Below are 25,949 nucleotides of genomic sequence, written 5' to 3'. Positions count from 1 at the left end.
ATTGTATTGACTGTTAATACTTCCATTTAGTTTCTTACTAATTGTTTCCTGTCCAAGGGAGCTTCAGTAATTATGTACCAGAAGGAAAAATCATCATGGTTAAAAAAAAAAAAAAAAAAAGGCACATACAGAAGAGCTGGGATATTTATGGACTGCAGGACTTCCATTAGAGCAATGGACGAGCTGCACAAATCACCATCACATTTTGCCATTACAGTAGCAACACTTATGTATCCCTTTTCTATAAAAATAGATCAAAATAGGATAAAAAAGATCCAAAGGAAAAAAAAGGGATGAGAAGGGAGTGAGCGGGCAATGTGTCAGCGGGAGGCCCCTCCCATAGGGAAACGCATGCGTCAAAGGCAAGTGCAAATGTAACCAGCACTCACCTGAACTTTAGGGTATGCAACAGGGTCCTTCAAATAAGGCTCGTATTGGTACAAATAGTTGAAACAGAAGCTTGTTGGGCAGTCAAGAACCACCTTGAGAAACAAGAGAATCCGTGATCTAACAGCAAAACCAAGAGCTACTAAAGGAAAAAAGAGTTTGTGGCAAAACCACACAGAAAATACCCTTGGATTCTCACTGCACGGCACGTATACAGCCAGTCCAGCTTTTCTTTTGTGCTGAATCCAAGCCCCTTCAGTTTTATTTTATATTTGACAGCATCAGTCTGTTAAATAGCACCAACGACAGAAAATTACCACTCATAAGTGTTTTGGCAGTTTGCAAGGTAAGCACCTATCAATCCAACATTTTCTAAATGTTGAGAATCAGGTCACACAATATTCATAAGCTTAACTTTTTCAGTTTTAGTGTGCCAGAAGTTTCTAGTGCACAGGCAGGGCAATTGATAGATCTATTACTAAGCAAAAGGTGAAATTAAAAATAAAAATAAAAAAAAAACCAAAAACAAAATACACAAAACACACAACTTATTTGTTAATTCCCTTTCCTTTAGTCCTGTCAGGCCAGTCCAGACAAGTGGGTTAGGTCTTCCTGCCAGCAGATGGAGACAGAGAAAAAAAAAGCTCAACGCTGACTTCACTTCTTCTATAAACAGGTCTGATGCTGCCTTCAGCTCTTAGGTATCCTATCTCAGACCTAAAACAACCAACCAAAGGCAATTGTTTGTTTTGTTTCCAAATCGCCATCACAGAAGCATCATTAGCACCGGACACATGGGCTCCATGCCCAGAGTCCAAACTTCTGTGCCCCAAGTCTTACCCACAGCTGCCACTAAATTTGGGTTTTTTTTTCCCCAATCCACAACTTGTCCTTGCTAGCTGCAGGCAGCACTGCACTGCTCTACTGCTGCCTCAGATTGCCCCACAGCTCCTAGGTCTGCCTCCTGCATAGATGGACAGCACATGGGAGAGGTTTGTGAAGCAGAAACGTAGTCTGCTTGGAACCACTGCTGCTGTTTGCTTCCTGCTCCATATTCTTGCCACTGCCCCTGTCTCTCTCCCAGCACCTTCCTTTGTCACTGCTGGATGGGAGGAGAGATACTGCTACCTTCTGCTCCACTGGGCTGGCCAGCCAAAGGTGAGAGCTGTCACAGCAAGGAGAAGAGAGGGAGGGAGGGCCTGCTGTCTAGGAGCCAGGAGAACGAGAGAAGTGGCCCAACAGTTCTGAAAGTGCTCAGGATGCACGACAGGCAGAAAGGGGGTGGGGGGAGGGAAGAGATAAAGTGGACTGGAAACATGGTCAGGGGGCTGGTGAGCAGAGGATAAAAGGAGCCTAGGAGAGGTTGGCTCAGTTCAGTTTAATCGGCCTCAGGGGATGGTAGAGAGAGGCTGATGGTCAAGAAAAGGATGGGAGAAGAGTGGGGTCAGGGTAATGGTGGAGATCTTCTGGGGTGAGAGGAGGTGGCACCTTTGGCCCTAGCCCCGGACTAGGAGTGGCAACGTCTTGAGAGGACAGGGGTAGGGGTAGGGGCAGGGGCAGGAGGCAGCAATGGTGGAGACTGGGGATGTGTTTAGTTTTCCACTGTTGCACTGCAAGGTCTGTCTTTTTGGGAATTTTCAGTCTTTTCTCGTGGTTATGTTTGCATGTTTCTACTTCTAAATTTATGATTCTGTATTTGGGTAGGGTTTGTTTGTGTTTTGCATGTGTGTTTTGGGGTCTATAGCAGTCTGGCTTGCTCAGTTTCCAATAGGCGTGCATTGGTCTTCTAGGGCCTGGTGCAATGTTTGCAGTGCTGCTTTTCCTGGGTAAGGTCATTGCTGTTCGAGTCATGGGAGTTAGTGCTGTTTTGGTATGGCAGACTTGGCTTGAGGGGTTAACTGTATTCTTTGCAGGCTGTGATAGCTCTTATTGGATTTATGTAAGTATTATCCCCCAGTTTTGTTTTTACACACACACGAGTTATTGAGACAATATAGATCCTGTCTTCAGATGAGAGTGTCTCTGATCTGACATCTGAAGCTTTTTGCACGCTCACACTGAGATGCATAGAGCAGGGGATGCAGGGGAAGCAAGAGTGCTGCCCTGTCAATATCTTCTGGAAAGATGGATTCCCACTCCGCTTAGGAGGACTCCTGCGCCCTTCAATGAGGGGTCCCTGGCCTTCTGAGACCTGCAAACTCTTGCTGGAGTGGGCCAACATGCTCTTCTCCTCTATTAGTCCTAAAATTGGATACCTTAGAAATCACTGTGCATTAAACAGGACATACTGACAAGACCAAAAGACTGATCCGAGAAGAAATTGGTCACCTACTGGCTAGGACACCAGACTCTCTCACCCTCATGGGTGGGGGACAATTCTGACAGAAGTGAAACACTATCTTCCCAAAGTTAAAAAAAAAAAAAAAAAAAGGCAACATGCCGGGCGCAGTGGTAACCTTTTCTTTCAAAGTTACCAGAGGCCACCAAGGAGACTGATGTCAACAACAAAACTCAAAGAGATGCTCAAAGAGATGCTCATAGGGATATCCTATCCCTTCAAAACTAAGCTCACTTCCAAGTCTAGGAGATGTCCTACAGCGGAGGGCTGGTGAATCAGAGAGTGACAAGACAGCTTCCATGACGGTGTCTCTTGTAGAAAGCCAGATCCTCTGCAAAACGTGTTAGTCATGCTGCCTTCATCCTAATCTCCTCTGATGGAAGGCCAAGACTAATGCATGGCTCCCTGAAAGGGAGAGCTTGCCTTCCCAGAGGCTCTAAACTCACGTCTGCTGTGCATTCCCTCTCTTGCACCACCCCGGACATTAAAATATCCTCGCTACGTAGCCTGGTTCACTTTACAGCCAATGGAAGGGATCACCCCTGCTTGCACCTTTCAGAACTCAGTCCGGGGAACGTCCAGGCTTCCAGCGGGCACGCAATGCTGATCTGGGCTCTACGAGGATATCCAAAACCCCCCCCCCCCCTGGGTTCCTGCATGCCTAGGTCAGCAGAAGAGCTTGCTCGTCTTGGAACTCCGATATCCATTCACACCCCACCCCTTCCATCCATCCACACCTCACCCCACCCATCCATCCACACCCCTTCTATCCATTCACACCCCACCTCTTCTATCCATTCACACCATACCCCTTCCATCCACACCACACCCCACCCCTTCCATCCATCCATTCACACCACACCCCACACCTTCCATCCATCCATTCACACCCCTTCCATCCATCCACACCCCACCCCTTCCATCCATTCATACACACCGCTTCTGCCAGCCTTTACACTTTAGGGACTCAAACGTATCTGCCTGCTTGGTGAGAATGGGGGCCATGGGATCTGCTGCTTAGGTCCTGCAGGGGGTGGGGGGGGAACACTTGTCTCGGATCAAATCAGACTGTTTAAAACGGGAGCCTCACTCTTTCCGTCATGGGGAGCCCTGAACATAATTATTTCTCTCCACCAACTCTGGTCTCAAAACGATGAGGGCATTATGGCTATTCACAAATCAGACATTACATACCGGAGGCACTAAAAAGTGACCCAGAGTTTGGTGATTTTTACAATTTGCATGTTTTCCTGCTGGGTAGCGAGGGTAAGAGACGGCCCTGTCTAATATTCCTACTGGGGAGGAATATAAAGCTGTTTGGTATAGGTGGAATGTGGTCTTTAGTTTCAAATTAACGGTTTGTGATCTTTACGAGAGAGTTTTGTAAAAATACCGCTGCTCTCTGAAGATATGGCCATGAGAGAAGCACAATTTAAATTTCTGTGTCAGTTATATTATTCTCACTTTGGAGCCTTTAAGGTGGGCTTAGTCTCCTCAGACATATGTCTGAAGTGTATGCAAGGTAAAGGAGATTTTATTCACAGCTTCTGGAATGGTTTAGTTATGCAGGGATTCAGAAAGTTATCCAAAAGGTTGTGGTCTCCGGTAATTCCTTTAGAACCCAGGGTATGGCTTTTTGGCCTGTGATGATGATCTTAATCCAGAGTTGTTAAAGGGTCGCCAATTATTTTTGGATAAAGCGTAGTTGGTGGCAAAACAAATATTAGCAGCTCACTGGGTCGAGCAATGGCAGCAGCAGATGCTCCAATTGTTTGTGTTTCAACTTGTGTTGGCCAAGCAAGCCTCATAAGAAATGTGATCCATTGTTAGAGATCCGAGGAGATTATGTGCTCTTCTTGAAGCTCCAATGTAGGAACCTGATTTTATAAAATTTGTGGTACGTGTGTGTGTGACCTCATCTTATAGAGAAGATCTACAGAAAATATTTGGAATAAAACTGGGGTATGCGGAGGTTTTGATATCTGAACATAATCATAGGATGGGGAGATGGGTGGGAAAAGGGAGGGACCTGAAATGGTGCACAGGATCTCTTCACTATGTTTGTTTTGTTATCTTTGAACTAATATTTGTTACTGCACTTATTTGCATTTATGATAAAATGCCAATAAAAAATATTTGGGGAAAAAAAACAAAATGAAGGTAACCTCTGCCCCACCCTAGCCTTCTCTTTCCTGGGAAGGGAATCCAGTTCCTTCATAGTCCTGGCCACCTTAAGGCTGGAAATCAGGAAGATCACATTTCCCAACAGTCAGATGTAGCAGGAGCCCCCTACAGATTGTTCCTCAGAGGTCAGACCCCGGAATTCAGGGTCACCGGTTCCTATCTCCAGAACTGTCGTGGTGAATCAGCATGTCAGGTGGTGCATTCTGCCTGGCACCTGCTTGCTCGCAAGCCAGGCAGAACGCACCATGACTTACCCGAGGTGCCTCACCTCCCTTTCCCCCTTCTCCCCCCTCCCAAACAGAAAAAACCAAAACCAGTGGAAGAGGGAGAGAGTGGCAGGTGATCACCTCTGCCCCCTGACAGAGTCCAAATCCAGCAGGGCATCATAAGAGACTGGGAGGCAGTTCAGGGAAGAGCCTGTGCTGCAGGGTTTCTCTTTCCCTTTTTTTAGGCTCCTGCTCTATCAGGGAAATCAGCTTGAAGACTGCTGCCCTAGAAGCCCTAATCAGTAGCTACTGCTGCTGGCCCCACCAAGGGAACAGAGTCACTGGGGACCACCTGGTGCTTGAGCCATTGTGGTGGGAACTCAGATCGCAACTGAGTCAGAAGCCAAGGGGGAAGGGAGAATCATTCCAACAGGATTGTTTCCTGAAGTAGTCACAGGACTCAACCTATGGTTCACCAGGAACTTAGGCCTAAAACTTTCTCAGGAGTGGCCCACTCATAGTTGCAGCACCAGTCCTCACATCTGTACCATCCGCTGGAGACAGAGAAATACCGAAGATCTGAAAGCAGCACCAGACCTTCAGAGGAGGGAGTGAAGTCAGCTTGGACATTTTTCTCTCTGTCTCCATCTGGTGGCAAGAGGACATAACCCACTTGCCTGGACTGGTATGGCATGGGCAATAAAATGCCAGGATGTAGAGGAAAGAGAAAAGATGGAAGTGTTCTAAAGATAAAATGACAGGAATGTATGTAAATTTGTACTTTTGTTGTACAAATATTTTAAATGTCAAGGCTTATGAAACGTAACTAGTTAATTGATCTTGCAAGTAAGTACCGAAACGTTCCTGTCCCTGTGCCACTTGCTTCTGAACAGTCCTGGAACAGTGTCAGCCTTCACTAATGTGGGAAGCAGGCGTAGATATTGTGCTATCTGAAGAGGGAGGGGGATGAGCAATGCTTACCAACCCTCTGAAGAGCGTGAAAACGACAGCAAAGAGCAGATACACCACAAACGCCAGGTCCAAGGGACGCTGATGCAGCCACTTCTGTTGTTCCTCTACCACCTTTATTCAAACAAAACACAGACAGACACACACGAGTTAGCAGACACAGGAGTTCCCCAGAATTAAGACGGTGGGACCGGAGTAGGCAATGGGCAGCTGACCCCTCCCCCCCCCCAATTCAGCCATTTAATGAGGGGAGGGAAAACCGGGAGCGGGTCGTCACAGAACGAGAGGAATCCTGCTGGGTCCAGGCACTCGGCACTCACCTTCTCGACAGAGCAGTACGGAAGGGTTTTGGGTTTCTTGTAAATGTTCAGTCCCGCCCAGACCGGAAGCAGGAGGTAAGGAATATTGAGTAGGAAGGCAGGCCGCAGCTCAGAGCCAAATTTCCCTGGGATGGGAAGATAAAGCCGAAGTTAATGATCATTGCACGTTATTTACGTGGAAAACGGTCCAGCCACATTGTAGATTGTTGCTCATCATTTACTGTCTCAAGGTTAAGATAAAGGAGGGGGGGGGAGGGGGGAAAAGACACCTCTCAGTGACGGTCCTTGACTCGGAGCGATTAGATGCGAGAGCGGTTAGTCCTGAAAGATACATATACGGTGAAGCTGGCATTAAATGAGGTGGTGGCACAGACGGTACTCACTTGACATTACTACACGGAATCAGGGTCACCTTGAAATTTAAGACTAAAAAAAAAGCCGTCTGGGACTATAAGCAGCCCCCTTCCCTGCCACCCTGTGTCTATGCACAAGCACATGGCAGATTCTGCACTACAGCACTGGAATGCATGCTTAGGAAACACACAAATCCTCGCATGTTAATATCACATGCTAGCGCTCGTTAAAGTTGGCCACCGAAACTCCTCCTTTGTAGGCCAAAAACGTTCCCCATTATTCATTCAGTTTCATCTCTGCCAAAATGCCCCTTTCGCCAATGCAATTCAAATGGAGAATTAAGACAGGCTACTCTTTCTGCAATCTAACCTTCCTCCAGGGCAAAAATGCTCAGCTGCGAGATTGGCACAGTCCATGCTTACAGAAGTAAAATATGCTAGGACCAGGAGCGATGCAACACTAGCAACCGGAACCTTTTTTTTCCCCCCCGCTAATATTAAATAAAAAGACCAGAATATATTGTGACAGGGCAAGATGCTACAGTGAACCAACAATTGGGCTTCTATGGGTGTTATCCTATAGCAGGCGACTCAGAGGAGTTAGGCCCTAGGCCCAAACAGTATCAAATCCTTTATTAAACATGCGCCACTTCCCTTAATAATTCTATAAAAAAGATGCAGCCAGCAGCAGGATGGGAGCTAGCCAGCCATTCTTTTGCACTTCATGTCACATATGTGATTCTCTGCCTGTTGGGGAGAGGTAGCCTATGTGCACCCATGCTACGAGCTCCTAGCTCTTACAGAATGAGCACGGTCTCTGGAAGCTGGAGTGGCAGACCGGGATGGAAAAGAGGCTTTCAGGGACACAGTAGCGCATGGCCTCAAAGTGGACAGGAAAGGACCTTCTAGCCAAAACCTGCTTTTCAAGCAATGTGCTATCCTCTTGCACCAAGGATGTGTCTCTCCAGACGGTTAAGGGTTAGGACTGCGGCTGTATCATGCTGAAATCCCCTGGGGGGGGGGGGTATTTTCCTTGTGCACCTGAAAAGCATGTGGGGTAAAGGAGCCCCATGGCATTTTCAAATGCAAGCTCTTCACAACCTTTATTTAAAAAAAAAAAAAAAAAAAAAAAAAAAAGTTAAAAAAAAATCCCCTCCCCAAACTATTTTCAGAGAATAAGATTCTGCAGATTTGCAATGTGTGTGGAAGGCTTGCGGCAGAGGATCTACGGTACCCCAAACAAGATGTGTCTATAACGAAGGAAATAAATATACTATGACAACTGTTCCTCCAATAACCGTGTGTTTACTTTGAAGTAAAAAACACAGTGTTGCTTGCGTCAGACTACGTACCTAGACACAGGTCTGCATATGTTTCTCATACAGCTGTGCTGAGAATTAACTCAACATCAAAAGCATTTCCATTTTGCATACATGTTGAAGTCGGGTTCCCCACTCATTCTGGAGCCAGATAAGTTTCTGATTTTATTTGCACAAGATAACACATTAAAAGGCAATGAAGACTATGAAGCCAGACGGTCATCATTTGACATAAACCTTCATGAGCAGGGTTAGGTGATCAGCGCAGGAAACCGTTGTCATTGGTTCATTTTCAGCATGTAACCCATACCAGGCCTTACCAATCATATTTGAAGGGAGGAAGACGACCATACTCATCATCAGAGACCCCAGCCAGTACAGTCCAACATTCCTATAATCCTTTCTGGGAAAAAAAATTAAAAAGAAATGCCAATAATTATTTAATCCACCTCACCTGTTTCCCCAAAATACTGCATGGAAGCACAAAGTTATATTTATATTAAAAAAATATTTCTAAAAAGTTGCCAAAAAAAGAGCCAGCCTAGTGTAATCCGTATTTCCCACAGCAGCCTCAGATACAGACTTCTGATTGTAATCAACTCTGACAACTATCTTACAAAATGTCCTGAGCCATGGGGGGGATGATATTCAGCCTGCAGACACCTAGGAAGATCTGACACATTTCCTGAAGATTTGCTCCCATGTATAAAGGCTGTTTGGGGGTTGTTTTTTCTTTTTTGTTACACATCTCTGGATTTCATAGATTAGAAGTCTTGCTGCTCAGGGAAACTGCATCCTCGGTCTCTATTCAGCTGGACGGCCCTTGTATTAATTACAGTTAGGTTTTGTGATGTCCAAATTACTAATCCTTATATAATGTCTACAGGTTTTAATATGGAAAAGATTTCAGAATCAATACATAATTTGTTTTCTCTCTTCTCATCTTTGTGCTGTCAGAACAAGGTCAAAACTTGAAAAGCATGTGCAGAGAAAGGCTGCGTAGCAGCAAGTCCATCCTAACCATAATTAATGAGATTTTAAAATTATGGATCTTCCCAAGATGCTGTAGAGAGTGTCTGTGTGACTCTCCATAGATAGGTAGGTTGTATTATGATAACTATAGAATACTACTTTTAGCTTATTTTTTTGACTAGTGGTTGCTAATTCTTATGTTTAGTTTTTTTTTTAAATCTATGTAAACATATATTGTACATGTGGATGTGCCAGTAAAAAGAAATAAATTAAAAAAAAACACAAAACTTTTGACATTCCAACTAGGGGATCTCATCCCCGCATTTCCACCCCGAGCACTTCCCCTGTGGTTCCCAGTCTGACTCCATCTTACCTTTCGACAATTGCTGACAGCATCATTAAATAAAACCCATAGTGAACCGTGCCATCCCAATAGCAGATCATAATCCCATAGGCTGTGCGCAGGTAGGGTTCACCCTGCCAACAGAGCACATGTTTCACTTAACCAATATCAATGTACTTAAACCATTCCCACTGCATGCACTAAATGCCTTATCACCGAACTTAATCCACCAACTCCCTCTCACTGCACTGAGCTCCACTGGTCACATGCACTAGAACACCGGTCCACGGACTTCACGCTACCAATGCTGATTGATTCACCCCAGTCACTAGGCTTAGAGTGGGGTTTGTGGCAGATCTCCTCTTTGAGCTGATCATTATTAAAATTAGCCTGTGCTATCCTCCTTCTGATTTAGGAGGAGGATAGCTCAGGCTGATTTCTCATGCCACTGATGGGCCAGGTAGTGAGAAAATGTACAGCAGTCAGAATAGTAGGCTGCATATCCTGATGGGGGTCCACCAATATCCCTAGATCATGCTGCAGCTTTCTCCATCAGTATAGGGCTCGTGGCTCCTCCTTGGGGCTATGTGTGCTATTCCCTGCGTATCTGGCCCACCAAGCAAGAAACTAGACCTAAAGTTATCTGTCTTGAAGCTTCTTGCTGGTACTGAAAACAAATAATCCAGTAGTGATTGGGTCCTACAATACCACTTTATAATCTCATATAGAACAACAGGAATCTATACCTCTTTCATGTAGAACTCCATGAACCCACTGAGGTACCCATCCTCTTCCAGTGAGATTATTAAATCAATCACACTTGTGAAAGAAAATACTGTGAACACTGCAGAGAAGCAAAAGAAACGCACAATTACATCATTAAGTCTTTGGTGCAAGGATGCTAATGTTGGTGCCATTATACTAGCTGTAATAAAATTTAAAGCCCAAGGGTATGCACCAAAGCTTAGGAGGAGAGTGGAGATAAAGTATCAGGGGAACTAGAAAGCTGTAGATATGAGTGGGAGAGTCTGGGACAGCCTGTTTAGTAATGGGCACAGAACTCTCACCTCACTCACATGAGGGCAGCAGCCTTTTCCCCACATTAATTGTGATGGAATCGCCCTAATAAATACTGGCGTTATGCCACCAGAGTACTTATATTTTATCATTATGCAGAGAGAAAGGAAACAAGATGGCCCTCTGGAAATTAGAATGTCTGCCGACATTGGAAATAAGACACTATATCCATTTGGTAGAGGAAGTTGCTTTGATTCATGTCTTGGATGAGTCAGGTTGATTTAAAAAAAAAAATAAATAAAAAAAATCGGTTATTTACTCTTTAAAAAAAAAAAAAAAATACAAAGACTAGGTGACACTTTATGAAGTTTGTAAGTAGCACATTCACAGCAAATCAGAGAAAATTATTTGTCAATGCACAATTAAGCTCTGGAATCCATTGCCAGGGGATGTGGTTAAGTTAGTTAGTACAGCTGGGTTTGAAAAAGGTTTGGCCAGAGACCTGGAGGAAGAGGCAATACACTTATTGACCAAGTAGACTTAAGAAATAGCCACCACTCATTACTGTGCAATAGCAGCATGGGATCTATTTACAGTCTGGGATCCTGCCAGGCACTTGTGACCTGAATTGGGCACCATTGAAAACAGGATACCGGACTTGATAAGATTCTTGGTCTGACCCAGTATGGCAAATTCTTACATACATTCAGAATCTGAACGCATTTGTTTGAGACCATGACGCGGCAGCAAAAAACGTGCACACTGAAGCAATAGCTTTTTCTTACTCTGCTACACCGGCTCCTCTGAAGCTTATTCCTTAGTTTGCATCTCTTTGCTGTTTCAGCGCGCCACATGTGTAGAGCAAAAATCAGCCATTATTTTATGGTACCCTCATTTAAAATGGTTTTCAAAGACAGCATAAAAAGACTAGTTGTGCCTTGCAGTATCTTTTAAACAGGGAGCAGCAAGCAACCCTGGGATTACAAGTTTTAGCAGCTTCCTACTAACCTTGGCAGTGTCCCTTTAAGAGTCATTTATTATAGTATTGCACTTTGGCACAAGCTGAAAGACAGCCTTGGATAACAGAGATTCTCAGCAATATTTATATTTTCTTAGATGCTGGTGATAAATGCCAGGATCATCATTGTAAAAAAATGGTGCACATGCTAGACATGCTAGGACAAATCAGGCAGCCCCAGGGAATTATGTTCCCCCAACCAGGGTGAAGTATGTGACTAGGAGGCCTAGAAATGCCTTAAGGCCACGGCTAAGCAGGGCGATTGATATTTTATTAGCCAAAACTAGTTGCACCACATCTTACCATAAAAGAGCGGGTCCTGGGGAAGTCTCGTCTGGACTAATAGGTACGTCACAGCAACCAGGGCCAGAAGCACTGCAAACCCTGTTACTGCAATAGAAAAGGGCCTGAAAGAGAGGACAAGTCACACCTTTTCACAGACTGGATTCAGGGCATCAAATTTTATAAAAACACAGTTTCCCCATAGAAAACCTGCTGGGATGAGGCTCAACTGCCATGCTGGTACAGGTTGACAAAGAGCCATTTATGATTTTACCCCTACATTGCATTTACAGAATGGTAGTTAACTGTCATTCCTATAGAAATTACAAATACAAAAACTCTAGATGCAAAGAGAAAAATCAGTATGCAGCTTTCTGCAGGGATCCTGTTAACAACTCTTTTCTGGCTTCCAGGCAGATGTTCTGCATTTATCACATCTTTCCCAGACCAAAACACTTGTTTTTCTTCTTAATGCTGTTATCTCTCTCCACTAAATACTGCTTGGTTCATTTTCTTCTCTAGCCCAGAAATTTCCAGATCCTGTTCTGGGCATGTGCAGGACTCATGCTAGTGTTGCTGCACAATTTCCCTCAGTCTATTTCCAAGATTCAAGTTTAACTTCCCCAAGGAGGAGGAGGAGGAAGGGATTGTTTGGCTGTTTGTTCTGCTGGCCATGGAGAACACCTAATAAAGGTAAGCAACTTTGCTTTCTCCATGGACAAGCATCACATACAGCCACACAAGATGGAACTCCCTAGCTAAGGGGGTTGCATGGTATAATAATTTGCTTAGTATCTTTTTTTTGCAACCTGTGAAGTAAATATAGGAAGTTGCTGAGTTAATGCAAAAAGGTTAGCTAATTCACATTACCCAAATTTAGCATCAGAACATGAATCTTGGTCTAAACAAAAGGGTTTTACAAATGTGTTTATTGGTTGACTAAGTTTCCACCTTATAGGTATGTTGCATTGATTATGTGTTGAGGTGAGCCAAAGGTGGAGGAGACTGCTTTCAATTGATAAGATAAGGCCATCACGGAAAGGTTAAATGATTTTTTTGCTTCAGTGTTTACTGAAGAGGATGTTGGGGAGATACCCATAATCGGAGAAGGTTTTCATGGGTGATGATTCAGATGCACTGAACCAAATCATGGTGAACCTAGATGTGGTAGGCCTGACTAACAAATTGAAAAGTAGTAAATCACATGGACCAGATGGTATACACCCCAGGGTTCTGAAGGAACTCAAAAATGAAATTTCAGACCTATTAGTAAAAATTTGTAACCTATCATTAAAATCATCCATTGTACCTGAAGACTGGAGGGTGGCTAATGTAACCCCAATATTTAAAAAGGACTCCAGGGGTGATCCAGAAAAACTACAGACCGGTTAGCCTGACTTCAGTGCCAGGAAAAATAGTGGAAAGTGTTCTAAATATCAAAATCACTGAACATATAGAAAGACATGGTTTAATGGAACAAAGTCAGCATGGCTTTACCCAAGGCAAGTCTTGTCTCACAAATCTGCTTCACTTTTTAGAAGGAGTTAATAAACATGAAGATAAAGGCGAATTGGTAGATGTAGTATATTTGGATTTTCAGAAGGCGTTTGACAAAGTTCCTCATGAGAGGCTTCTAGGAAAAGTAAAAAAAGTCATGGGATAGGTGGTGATGTCCTCTCGTGGATCACAAACTGGCTAAAAGACAGGAAACAGAGAGTAGGATTAAATGGACAATTTTCTCAGTGGAAGGGAGTGGACAGTGGAGTGCCTCAGGGACCTGTATTGGGACCCATACTTTTCAATATATTTATAAATTATCTGGAAAGAAATATGACAAGTGAGGTAATCAAATTTGCAGATGATACAAAATTGTTCAGAGTAGTTAAATCCCAAGCAGATTGTGATAAATTGCAGGAAGACCTTCTGAGACTGGAAGATTGGGCATCCAAATGGCAGATGAAATTTAATGTGGATAAGTGCAAGGTGATGCATATAGAGAAAAATAACCCATGCTATCGTTACACAATGTTAGGTTCCATATTAGGAGCTACCAGCCAAGAAAGATCTAGGCGTCATAGTGGATAACACATTGAAATCGTCGGTGCAGTGTGCTGTGGCAGTCAAAAAAGCAAACAGAATGTTGGGAATTATTAGAAAGGGAATGGTGAATAAAACGGAAAATGTCATAATGCCTCTATAAAATCGCTCCATGGTGAGACCGCACCTTGAATACTGTGCACAATTCTGATCGCCGCATCTCAAAAAAGATATAACTGCGATGGAGAAGGTACAGAGAAGGGTGACCAAAACGATAAGGGGAATGGAACAGTTCCCCTATGAGGAAAGACTAAAAAGGTTAGGACTTTTCAGCTTGAAGAAGAGACGGCTGAGGGGGGATATGATAGAGGTGTTTAAAACCATGAGAGGTCTAGAACGGGTTAATGTGAATCAGTTATTTACTTTTAGATAATAGAAAGACTAGGGGGCACTCCTTGAAGTTAGCAGGGGGCACATTTAAGACTAATTGGAGAAAATTCTTTTTCACTCAACACACAATTAAACTCTGAAATTTGTTGCCAGAGAATGTGGTTAGTGCAGTTAGTGTAGCTGTGTTTAAAAAAGGATTGGATAAGTTCTTGGAGGAGAAGTCCATTACCTGCTATTAAGTTGACTTAGAAAATAGCCACTGCTATTACTAGCAACAGTAACATGGAATAGATTTAGTTTTTGGGTGCTTGGCAGGTTCTTATGGCCTGGATTGGCCACTATTGGAAACAGGATGTGGGGCTTGATGGACCCTTGGTCTGACCCAGTATGGCATGTTCTTATGATGTGCTCTTATGGGCTGCAGAGCATTGCTGTGCTTGCAGTCAAACATGCTGTATGCAGCATGTTAGCCATTTTGAAAGGGTTTGCATAGTAACAGAAGCTCCCCCTTTTTTTTTTTTTTTACATTGGTCAAAAGGGATGAAGAACTCATTCAAATTCAACAGTCAAGTATATGCCAGGCCTGTTCTTTAGATGACTGAAGCGATTTTGGGAAGTAAGCAATGTAATAGCTCGATTTACATGGAAAGACGAGACTATTTTCAACAGGAATTTACGATCTTTTAAGAATCTTAACACTACCCGATTCTTAAAAGTTTGAGTATATGGAGGATAAGTCACCAGGGCCTGAAGCTCACTTATTCTTCATGCTGAAGTTATGGCCACTAAGAAAAAAAGGAGTCTTCCACAAAACCTACTATAAGTCTATGGATGCCATGGGCTCATAGAGGGGGGGGGGGGGGGCAGCATCAATTGAAGTAGCATCTGATTAAGACCCCACTGGGGCGGCGGTGTTTAATAAGAAGCTGTAAATTATATAGGCCTTTCATGAACTTCGCAACAAGAGGCTGCTAGGATACTGGATGCACTTTAAGATGCGATGGTACTGAGATGCACTCGTACTGAATTTGCTTTTAATCCTGTGTTTACCAGAGGCAGCAAATACTGGAACTCTACATCTGAAGGGATCTTCACATTTTTGGGGACACCATTTAGTAAATCTCCCCTGTTAACAGGTATTAGACCTTCTCATGGACAGGCATCTTGCTGCTAACAGCATCTCATTTATTTGGGTGGGGAGACTTAAGCATTTATTACTCTCTCAGCCATGCTGTGCAAATCAATGAGCAAAAGTTGGGATAGAGAACTGTCCCTTCATATTGGGTGAGCAGATTTGGGATTAGCAGTAATTGGATAGGGCAAGTCACTGAGAGCCTGTGGAGCCAAGGAAACCACCCCCAATGAGGCAAAAAAAGAAGCTGTGAAGATCATGTCCCCTTTATCTCTGATCAACTTCAGTATGGTCATGTTAGCAGTGATAAGAGCATAAATTGCCATGCTGGGTCAGAGCAAGGGTCCATCAAGCCCAGCATCCTGTTTCCAACAGAGGCCAATCCAAGCCACAAGAACCTGGCAAGTACCCAAAAACTAAGAAGATCCCATGCTACTGATGCAATTAATAGCAGTGGCTATTCCCTAAGTAAACTTGATTAATAGCCATTAATGGACTTCTCCTCCAAGAACTTCTCCAAACCTTTTTTGAACCCAGCTACACTAACTGCACTAACCACATCCTCTGGCAACAAATTCCAGAGCTTTATTGTGCGTTGAGTGAAAAAGAATTTTCTCCGATTAGTCTTAAATGTGCCTCATGCTAACTTCATGGAGTGCCCCCTAGTCCTTCTATTATTTGAAAGTGTAAATAACCGATTCACATCTACTCATTAAAGACCTCTCATGATTTTAAACACCTCTATCATATCCCCCCCTCAGCCGTCTCTTCTCCAAGCTGAACAGCCCTAACCTCTTCAGCCTTTCCTCATAAGGAAGCTGTTCCATTCCCCTTATCATTTTGGTAGCCCTTCTCTGAACCTTCTCCATCGCAATTATATCTTTTTTGAGATGTGGCGGCTAGAGTTGTACACAGTATTCAAGGTGCGGTCTCACCATGGAGTGATACAGAGGCATTATGACATTTTCCGTTCTATTAACCATTCCCTTCCTAATAATGCCTAATATTGTTTGCTTTTTTGACTGCTGCAGCACACTGAGCCAACAATTTTAAAAGTATTATCCACTATGATGCCTAGATCTTTTTCCTGGGTGTTCGCTCCCAATATGGAACCTAACATTGTGTAACTACAGCAAGGGTTATTTTTCCCTATATGCAACACCTTGCACTTGTCCACATTAAATTTCATCTGCCATTTGGATGCCCAATCTTCCAGTCTTGCAAGGTCCTCCTGTAATGTATCCCAGTCTGCTTGTGATTTAACTACTCTGAATAATTTTGTATCATCCGCAAATGTGTTAACCTCACTCATCGTATTCCTTTCCAGATCATATATATATATATATATCCTGGAAAGGAGATATATATAGATATAGATAGAGAGAGAGAGAAGCACCGGTCCAAGTACAGATCCCTGAGGCACTCCACTGTTTACCCTTTTCCACTGAGAAAATTGTCCATTTAATCCTACTCTCTGTTTCCTATCTTTTAACCAGTTTGTAATCCAAGAAAGGACATCGCCTCCTATCCCATGACTTTTTAGTTTTCGTAGAAGCCTCTCCTGAGGGACTTTGTCAAACACCTTCTGAAAAACCAAATACACCAGTTCACCTTTATCCACATGTTTATTAACCCCTTCAAAAAAAAAAATGAAGCAGATTTGTTAGGCAAGACTTCCCTTGAGTAAATCCATGTTGACTGTGTTCCATTAAATCATGTTTTTCTATATGCTCTACGATTTTGATCTTGAGAATAGTTTCCACTATTTTTCCCGGCACTGAAGTCAGGCTCACTGGTCTACAGTTACCCGGATCGCCCCTGGAGCCTTTTTTAAATATTGGGGTTACATTGGCCACCCTCCAGTCTTCAGGTACAATGGATTATTTTAATGATAGGTTACAAATTTTAACTAATAGATCAGATATTTCATTTCTGAGTTCCTTCAGTAGCCTAGGAGGCATACCATCAGGTCCAGGTGATTTGCTACTCTTTAGTTTGTCAATCTGGCCTACTACATCTTCCAGGTTCACAGTGATTTCGTTCAGTTCGTCTGACCCATCACCCCTGAAAACCATCTCTGGAACTGGTATCTCCCCAACATCCTCAATAGTAAACACGGAAGCAAAGAATTCATTTAGTCTTTCTGCAATGGCCTTATCTTCCCTAAGAGCCCCTTTAACCCCCTCGGTCATCTAATGGTCCAACCGACTCCCTCACAGGTTTCTTGCTTTGGATATATTTTAAAATGTTTTTATTATGAGTTTTTGCCTCTATGGCCAACTTCATTTCAAATTCTCTCTCATCAATGTTTTATACTTAACTTGACAATGCTTATGTTTTATCCTATTTTCTTCAGATGGATCCTTCTTCCAATTTTTGAACGATTTTTTTTGGATAAATTAGCCTCTTTCACCTCACCTTTTAACCATGACGGTAATCGTTTTGCCTTCCTTCCACCTTTCTTAATGCGTGGAATACAAATGGACTGCGCCTCTAGGATTGTAATTTTAAACAATGTCCAAGCCTGTTGAACACTTTTAACCTTTGCAGTTGCACCTTTCAGTTTTTTCTAACTATTTTCCTCATTTTATCAAAGTTTCCCTTTTGAAAGTTTAGTGTTAGGGCTGCAGATTTACTTATTGTTCCCCTTCCAGTTATTAGTTTACATTTGATCATGTTATGATCTTTGTTGCCAAGTGCCCCACCCTTACCTCTCTGACAGCAATGCATACTATAGCCCTACTCTCCATGGCATGGTGAATGCATCTATGGCCAGTGCTTGATCCATAGGTCTCTTGGAGAAAGTTGGCTGATTTGCAGTTGAATGTCAAAGAGATCGTAAAAGGAGGATTAGAAGGGTGGGCCAAAAAGTGAACAGGGGTCAGAATGAGCAAAGGGAAAAATAATTGGGGGGGAGGAAAGAATGAGCAAGGGATACTGGTGGGGTGATAAGAGTGAATAATAGTGGCTGGGAGTTGAGCAAGTGATCAAGAGGGGCTGGAGGAGTGAAAGCAAGGGAGCTAGGGATGAGAGAGCATGCAAGGGAGGTTAAAGGGATGAAAGCACAAGGGGTTCAGGGAATAAGCGAAAAAATGGACAGAACAGATCTGTTATTGGGGGGGGGGGGGGGGTGTGAAGGAATTCATCTTTTGATTCAGATTGGAAAATCAGGACCAGGCAAGCCCACCCAAATGTAAGTGAAATATCCTTTTAAAAAACTATATTTAATGTAATTTTGGGATTTTTAGCCTGTCTTTTCAACTAATGCTCAAAGTGGCTTACAAAATTTTCTTTTCAAATTCAAGTGCAATTAGTCCCTGTTCCAAAGAGTTTATAATCTAAGATTTATTTATTTAACTCTTTTCTATACCGACATTCATGATACAGATCATATATCGGTTTACAAGGAACAAGGGGGTTATAACATTAACATTGAAGAGGAAGCAAAGTTACTTACAATAAAACAAGGTCGTGGGAACTTGGGAGCTGAATTAGCCATAGGCAGAGGTTTAACGAAGTAGACTTAACAAGGGTGTACTGGAAGTGCCTTGAGTCAGATATAGAGTGCTCTGTATAAGTGGTACTTATATGCGGGCCGTAAACTGGATAAGAAAGTGACGCAGTGACTATAGGGGGGGATTGTTAGGGGTAAGGGGGGGGCAGGGTTATGGGAAGGCTTGTTGAGACAGCCAGGTCTTGAGTCTTTTCCTAAATGTCAGCAGGCAGGGTTCCTGTCTGAGATCTGGGGGAATGGCATTCCAGATGGTTGGTCCCGCTGTTGAGAAGGCCCATTTTCTAGTGGCTGTACGCTGGGTGGATTTGGTTGTGGGGGCGTGAAAGGTTCCTTTGTAAGCTTCTCTGATAGACTCCACACCTCTACAAGACCTAAACGGGATCAGACGGTCAAGTGGGAGCTGATTGTGGATGGATTTGTGGATGATGGTGAGGGACTTGTGTAGGATTCTAAAACTTATTGGGAGCCAGTGCGGGTTCCTGAGGATGGGTGTGATGTGATCTCCACGGTTGGTGTTTGTCAAGATTCTGGCAGCCGCGTTCTGGAGCATCTGGAGTGGTTTGGTGGTGGAGGCGGGAAGACCCAGTAGGAGGACATTACAGTAGTCTATCTTGGCGAAGAGAGAGGCTTGGACGACTGTCCTGAAGTCGTGGAAATGGAGGTAACTTTTAAACAGGCTGCTGATAGTTGTGCTTCTGGGAGAAGAGAGACAGCGTTTGTGCGCCTGTGTGAGGCTGAGAGACAGCCTGTGTGTGTCTGTTGTGAGTGAGCATGTGAGTGTAAGAGACTCCCTGTGGGTGTGTTTGTGTGAAACTGAGCATGACTGTCTCAGTGTAAAATACTTTACAATATATGCATCGCATAACCTAATCTATCTAAATGCCCGCCTACTCTATTCAACTGCATTACACTGATGATTTACATTACTCTATTCAATTGCATTAATTTGTTATAATAGCATTAACCTATTCCATTGTATTTCTCTGTTCAATAGCACTAACCTGTTCATTTGCATTACTCTGGTCAACTGCATTAACCTGTTATAATAGCATTAACCTGTTCAATTGCTTTACGGTATCTGCATCTCACAATTTGCCATTCTCCCCAACACACCTCTACTAACCCTCCCCCAACAATGCCTCCACACGCTTGCCCCCGTCCCCCCAATTATCTACACAGACACCCCTCAAAAAAAATATTCCTCCCCTCATACAGTCCCCACAACACCCAAAAAAGGCATCTGACCCCCATCCCCATAACCTCCACCTCACAAGCCCTCACCCTCTCACTCATCTCTCTTCTACTCATTAACGCCCAATCCCTGAAACAAAAAACACACCTTCTCCATGATATTCTAACTGATTCCAAACCAGAAATTTTTGCAGTAACTGAAACCTGGTTTAAACCCTGTGACACCCCCCTCATTAACCAACTACCCGCTGAAACCTATGACATTTTCTCTATCCCCCGTAAAAAGAAGAGGTGGCGGCTTACTCCTCATAGCTAAAAAAAGACTTCAAGCTCACATCACAAACCTGCAACATTCCCAATCAATACGAAGTAGGTCTTTTCAAATCTCAATCCCTACAAATCTGCCTTATCTATACCCCTCCTGGTCTACTAGAAAAAGACCCCTCCCCCCTCATCGAATTCCTCACCATCTCCCTCTCCCCCGACATCCCTACGATACTCCTTGGCGACTTTAACCTTCACGTCGACTCCTCTCCACAATCCCCGCCATGCGAAGCCTTCATCTCATCCTTAGACGCAATGGGCTTCACCCAACTTATTCACTCCCCAACCCACAAAGCAGGTCATACCCTTGACCTTATTTTTACTAACTCACTCATCAATGTCATCCACCCCCCCACATGCCTCCCGGTTCCCTGGTCTGACCATTCCATCATCAGTACAACCCTCTCCCTACCACCCCCATCCACCCCCTCTCCTTCTCAACCTAAATCCTTCCAACTTCGTAAAACCTGCCCCATAGACACTCTTGAAATGGCGTGCTCCAACATCCCAAATCACATCGACCTGGAAACAGCAGATAGTGCTATATCCTCCTGGGCAGAAACCACCCAAAAAATAGCCAACAACTTATGCCCTATCATTCGAAAAACAATCACACAAACCAGTTCATCCAAAAAACCCTGGTACACCGATACACTCAAAACCCAAAAAACCCAGCTTAGAGCAGCTGAAAGACACTGGCGTAAACACCCCACCCCTGCCACAAAGACCGCTTATTACCAACTCATGCATGCATATAGAAACGCCATTCAAACAACCAAAAAAGAATACTATGCCAAGAAAATTCACCACCTCCAATCCAACCCAAAGGCACTATTCACTCTAGTCTCAAATCTCACCAAATCCAACGTGTCTTCACCCCAAGTCCCCACCACACAGACCCGATGTAATGAAATCGCCCTCTTCTTTAAGAACAAAATATCCAACATCACTGCCAAGTTTACCCCAATACCAAAAATTCCCACAACACCAACAACATAATCCCTCCCAACCCCACCTACACACACCCTCCTCTCTTCTTTTGAACCCTCCTCATCTCTAGAAATAGAGAACATCTTAAAAAAGATGAGACCTTCCTCCCACCCCTCGGAAACTATCACCACTAAACTACTACTCGCTATTCCTAAAACAATAGCCACTCCACTCTCCAAAATCGTGAACTGTTCCCTGGAACACGGCTTGGTCCCTAACTCCCTCAAACAAGCTGTGGTTAAACCCATTCTAAAAAACCCTCCCTCGATCCCTCCAACCTATCCAACCTCCGTCCTATCTCCAATCTCCCTTTCCTCTCCAAAGTCATGGAGAAACTAGTAAACTACCGTCTCTCCGACCACCTAGACACAATATGGTTTCCGAAAACACCTCAGTACGGAATCCCTACTTCTCTCCCTTACTGATACCATCAAAGGAATGGATGCCGGCAACTCCTACCTCATTGCCATGCTTGACATCTCCGCTGCCTTTGACACCGTAAATCATAACATCCTCATCAACACGCTCATTAGTATAGGAATCTCAGGTACTGCTCTTTCTTGGATTAAGTCCTTCCTCCAAAACCGTACCTACACAGTCCTCACAGACAACTTTACATCCCCCCCTGTCAATCTAGACTGTGGCGTTCCTCAAGGCTCCTCTCTTTCTTCCACCCTATTTAACATTTATATGCTCCCCCTCACAAACCTCCTCTCCAGCCTTGGTATTACACACTTCATCTATGCGGATGATGTGCAAATCCTCATCCCCTTCACAAACTCTGTACTCACCGCAATCCAAAACTGGAACACCATTCTCGCCTCCATAAACCAGCTCCTCTCTGATATGCACCTAGCCCTCAATCCGCAAAAAACCGAACCCCTCCTCATCTCCTCTAAACATGCATCCATACCCATCCCTTCCACTCTCCATTCCCCCAACTTTCTCTCTAACACAAGAAACCTTGGTATCATACTTGATAACCAACTAACCTTCAAACCATACATCAAATCCATCCTTAGCAGTTGCTATTTCAAACTTCAAACCCTCAAAAAACTCAAACCCCTTCTCTACTTCTCTGACTTCCGCACGGTACTCCAATCCTTAATTTTTTCAAAAATTGATTACTGTAACTCTCTCCTACTTGGACTCCCTGCCACCCACATCAAACCTCTACAACTTCTTCAAAATGCTACCGCACGTATCCTCACTAATGTCAATAAAAAAGACCACATTACCCCCACCCTCATTGATCTCCACTGGCTTCCCATTCACTCACAAATTATTTACAAGACGCTTACCCTCATCCACAAAAGCATCACCAATGAACATTACAACTGGCTAAACCCACCTTTCCTTCCTCATACCTCCACCAGACCTACCCGTCCATCACTCCAAGGAACCCTTATTCCTCCTTCCATAAAATCCACAAGACTCATTTCCACCACCAATAGAGCCCTTTCCCTCGCAGGCCCCTCCCTTTGGAACTCTATGCCTCTTGACCTACCCACTTTCAAAAAGAAACTCAAAACCTGGCTCTTCCTCCAAGCATACCCCCAATCATCATCACCACCTACTAACACTCTAACCCGACCTTCATCTCTCACCAATACCCCCCCAAAAGTCCTTTAATCCCCTTCAGGAACTACACCCAACACTTACCCCTCCTTCCCTCTAAGAACTTCAAACCCTTCACTCAACCCCTTGCTTGAAAAAAAAAAAATGTGTCTGTTTTATCCGCGCTTATACAATTCTGTATATAACCAGTGTACATATCAACTGTTCCTCAAATCCTTGTACATAGCTTATCCTTATGTATCTGTTTTTCACCCTCCCCCTGCCCCCCCCCTTGTGTCTCTACCACCCCTATACCTCCCTTCCCCAAGTTATTTAGTTACCTGCTCTGTTACTGTGTTCATGTTACATACTGTTTTTTGTAAAGGCTTTGCCTATATATCCTTTGTTTATAAGTTACTTGTAAACCGGCACGATGTGCAAACGGTTGTCGGTATATAAAATTAAAAAAATAAATAAAAAATAAATGAGTGAGAGCCTGTGTGAGACTGAGCATGTGAGTTGACAGCCAGTGTGTGTGTGTGTGTGTGGCTGAGCATAAGAGTCTCCCTGTGGGTATGTTTGTGTGAGAATGAGCACATGAGTGTAAGACTGCCTTTGTGTGTCTGTGTTTGCATATAGAAAAATGAGCAAGAGCGAGTGAGAGACAGCCTATGTGTTTGTGTGCAACTGAGCATGTGCGTGAAGGAGACTATGTGTAAATATGAAACAGAGAGAGGAGAAAGTTTGAACAACCCCCCCATCTCTTCTTAATCCAAGACCATCTCAGGGCACTGTGCAATCAAAAGTTCTCAGCTATGGAGAGCAGGGTCTTTTCTTTTTTTTATTGGGTGTTTGTGTCTGCTGTTTAAAAACTCATAAAAATGTTCCAATTATTTAATGAGGAATGGCGAATCTGTTTTTCCATTGTTCTACGAGGTGGTTTCCATTTCAGTTTTTGTCTGCAAAGTCTCTATTTGTTCTTACAGTATGCTTTTTATGCTGTATTTGGTGAGAATCTGTCTGTATTCTGCATGTATGACCGAGGTGAGGTATTCTGCCAGCGTGTAGTTATCTACAGAGCCTGGCTTGTTCTATTTTCCTAATATGAGGTGTATTAGGAAGAGGAATAGCCTAGTGGTTACAGCAGTGGACTATGAACCAGGAGACCAGGGTTCCAGTCCTGCTGTTGTTCCTTGTGACCTTGGGCAACTCACTTTACCCTTGATTGCCTCAGGTACAAAAACTTAGATTGTGAGCCCTCTGAGGATAGAGAAATACCTACCGTACCCGGTGTTATATGTATATAAAAATAATAAATAAATAAATTGGTTTCTTAGAGCCTTATGTAATATTAGCATATCTACCTTTTTCATAAGTAGGGTTGTTACTGTGTGTGTGCTGGCAGTTAGTGTTTTAGTATGGAGGTTGTACTATACTGTTATAATTCTTTTAATGTTAAGCCCATACTGAACACGTTACAATAGGCCTAATGTCATATGGGTTCCAAGTGTCTCTCTTAATATCATTTTTCATATCAAATCTATTAGAAATGCATAATTTTTAGTTGTATGGGGAGGGGAGGGTGCACAAGGCTGTACAGCTCACAAAGCAGACTTCTTCACTCACTGGGCCCAGTAGGACACAGCTCTTGTCCTCTATTCCTGCTGGAGCCAAGCGAGAAATGGCAATTCTTTTTCTCTTCCGAGCTAGTGACATCTGTCTTCCCTTACTGGGCCTGAAAGTGACAGCAGAAGAAAAAAAGGTTGGTGGCCCCACAGGGGACAGAGAATATAACTTGTACAAAAATTGATTTCTGTTCAGAGAGAGTACTCTTATCTTTCCCTTGAGTCATTCTTAACAATAAAAGTAATACTGAGGCTGTTTTTTAGTTTAGCTGTGGATTGTTGTGAGCGGTGTCACACATGGGAGCATTGTCCATCAGGTGTGTCATGATGGGAAAACGGTCGAGAACCACGGCTCTTGTCATGGTCTGCTCGTGTGGCTGAAGTCTGCAACTCAACTTGTCCACCAGAAGGTTGTCTTTGCCTGGGAGATAAATGGCTGTTGTATGCACATCTTTATGTGCACAGCTAGCTTCCAAATTTGTATGACTTGTGCATGTAATTGGTAGGAGACAGTGCCCCCTTGTTTATTTAGGTAAAAAATATTGCTGCTTGGTTGTCTGTTCGAATCTGCCTTTTGAAGACCTGGAGGCCATTGAGCATGCCTTCATCTCCAAAATGATCGTGTGTGGAGACTGTTCCTATGGTGTCCACACCCCTCGAGTACACAGTGAAGCAATATGAGCTAACTGTGATTGGAAGCATCAGCTGTCCGCACTGCTTGTACAAATCTAGACAACTGATGCATCCAAATTCTTTGGGTTTTCCCACCATCGTGATGACAAAGTGAAAGTATCCATTTGAGATGCCGATAGTGACTGCAAGGCGCTACTTTTGTTATTGATTGCCTCTACTGTTTTATTAATTTTGTCTTTAAAACAGTTTATTGCCATTGCGTGGAGTTTCTGATAGCTTGTCATATATGTCTTCTCAGAGCCTGAAGGCAAGCTAGCCTACGAGCCACAATAGCTGTAGCTGCTACCTGAAGAGGAACTGAAAGCATCCCAGACAGTGAGGTGTCATGCTGAATTTTCTGTGTCACATGGCTGAGACCTGCTTTAGATCCTGCTCCAGGAGGTTTTGAGCAATAGCTTTCAGTTGGACAGGAGGACCTTGCGAGACTGGAAGTTCAAATGGCAGATGAAATTTAATGTGGACAAGTGCAAGGTGTTGCATATAGGGAAAAATAACCCTTGCTGTAGTTACACAATGTTAGGTTCTATCTTAGGAGTTACCACCCAGGAAAGAGATCTAGGTGTCAGTGAATAATACAATGAAATTGTCATCTCAGTGTGCTGCGGCGCTCAATAAAACAAACAGAATATTAGGAATTAAGAAGGGAATGGTGAAAAAGATGGAGAATGTCATAATGCTTCAGTATCGTTCTATTGTGAGACCACACCTTGAGAACTGTGTACAATTGTGGTCACCGCATCTCAAAAAAGATATAGTTGCACTGGAGAAGGTTCAGAGAAGGGCAACCA

General features: G+C 43.5%; 1 protein-coding gene across 2 annotated transcripts in view; it reads right to left on the bottom strand.

The window, feature by feature from the left end:
* TM6SF2 (transmembrane 6 superfamily member 2) overlaps positions 1–25,949 on the bottom strand; it is a 33,892-nt gene that overhangs the window by 2,680 nt on the left and 5,263 nt on the right. For both annotated transcript variants that reach the window (XM_029613836.1, XM_029613835.1), the window contains exons 2-8: positions 11,730–11,833; positions 10,138–10,235; positions 9,422–9,525; positions 8,397–8,479; positions 6,405–6,529; positions 6,097–6,198; positions 390–482 (exon numbers count right to left, since the gene is read on the bottom strand). In XM_029613836.1, the coding sequence (XP_029469696.1) occupies positions 390–482; positions 6,097–6,198; positions 6,405–6,529; positions 8,397–8,479; positions 9,422–9,525; positions 10,138–10,158 (528 nt within the window). In that variant the 5' untranslated portion in view covers positions 10,159–10,235; positions 11,730–11,833. The remainder of the gene's footprint in view (positions 1–389; positions 483–6,096; positions 6,199–6,404; positions 6,530–8,396; positions 8,480–9,421; positions 9,526–10,137; positions 10,236–11,729; positions 11,834–25,949) is intronic.

This window comes from Rhinatrema bivittatum, chromosome 8 (genome assembly GCF_901001135.1).
Source record: "Rhinatrema bivittatum chromosome 8, aRhiBiv1.1, whole genome shotgun sequence".
Taxonomy (NCBI): Eukaryota; Metazoa; Chordata; class Amphibia; order Gymnophiona; family Rhinatrematidae; genus Rhinatrema; species Rhinatrema bivittatum.
This window is presented reverse-complemented; position numbering and strand designations above follow the sequence as displayed.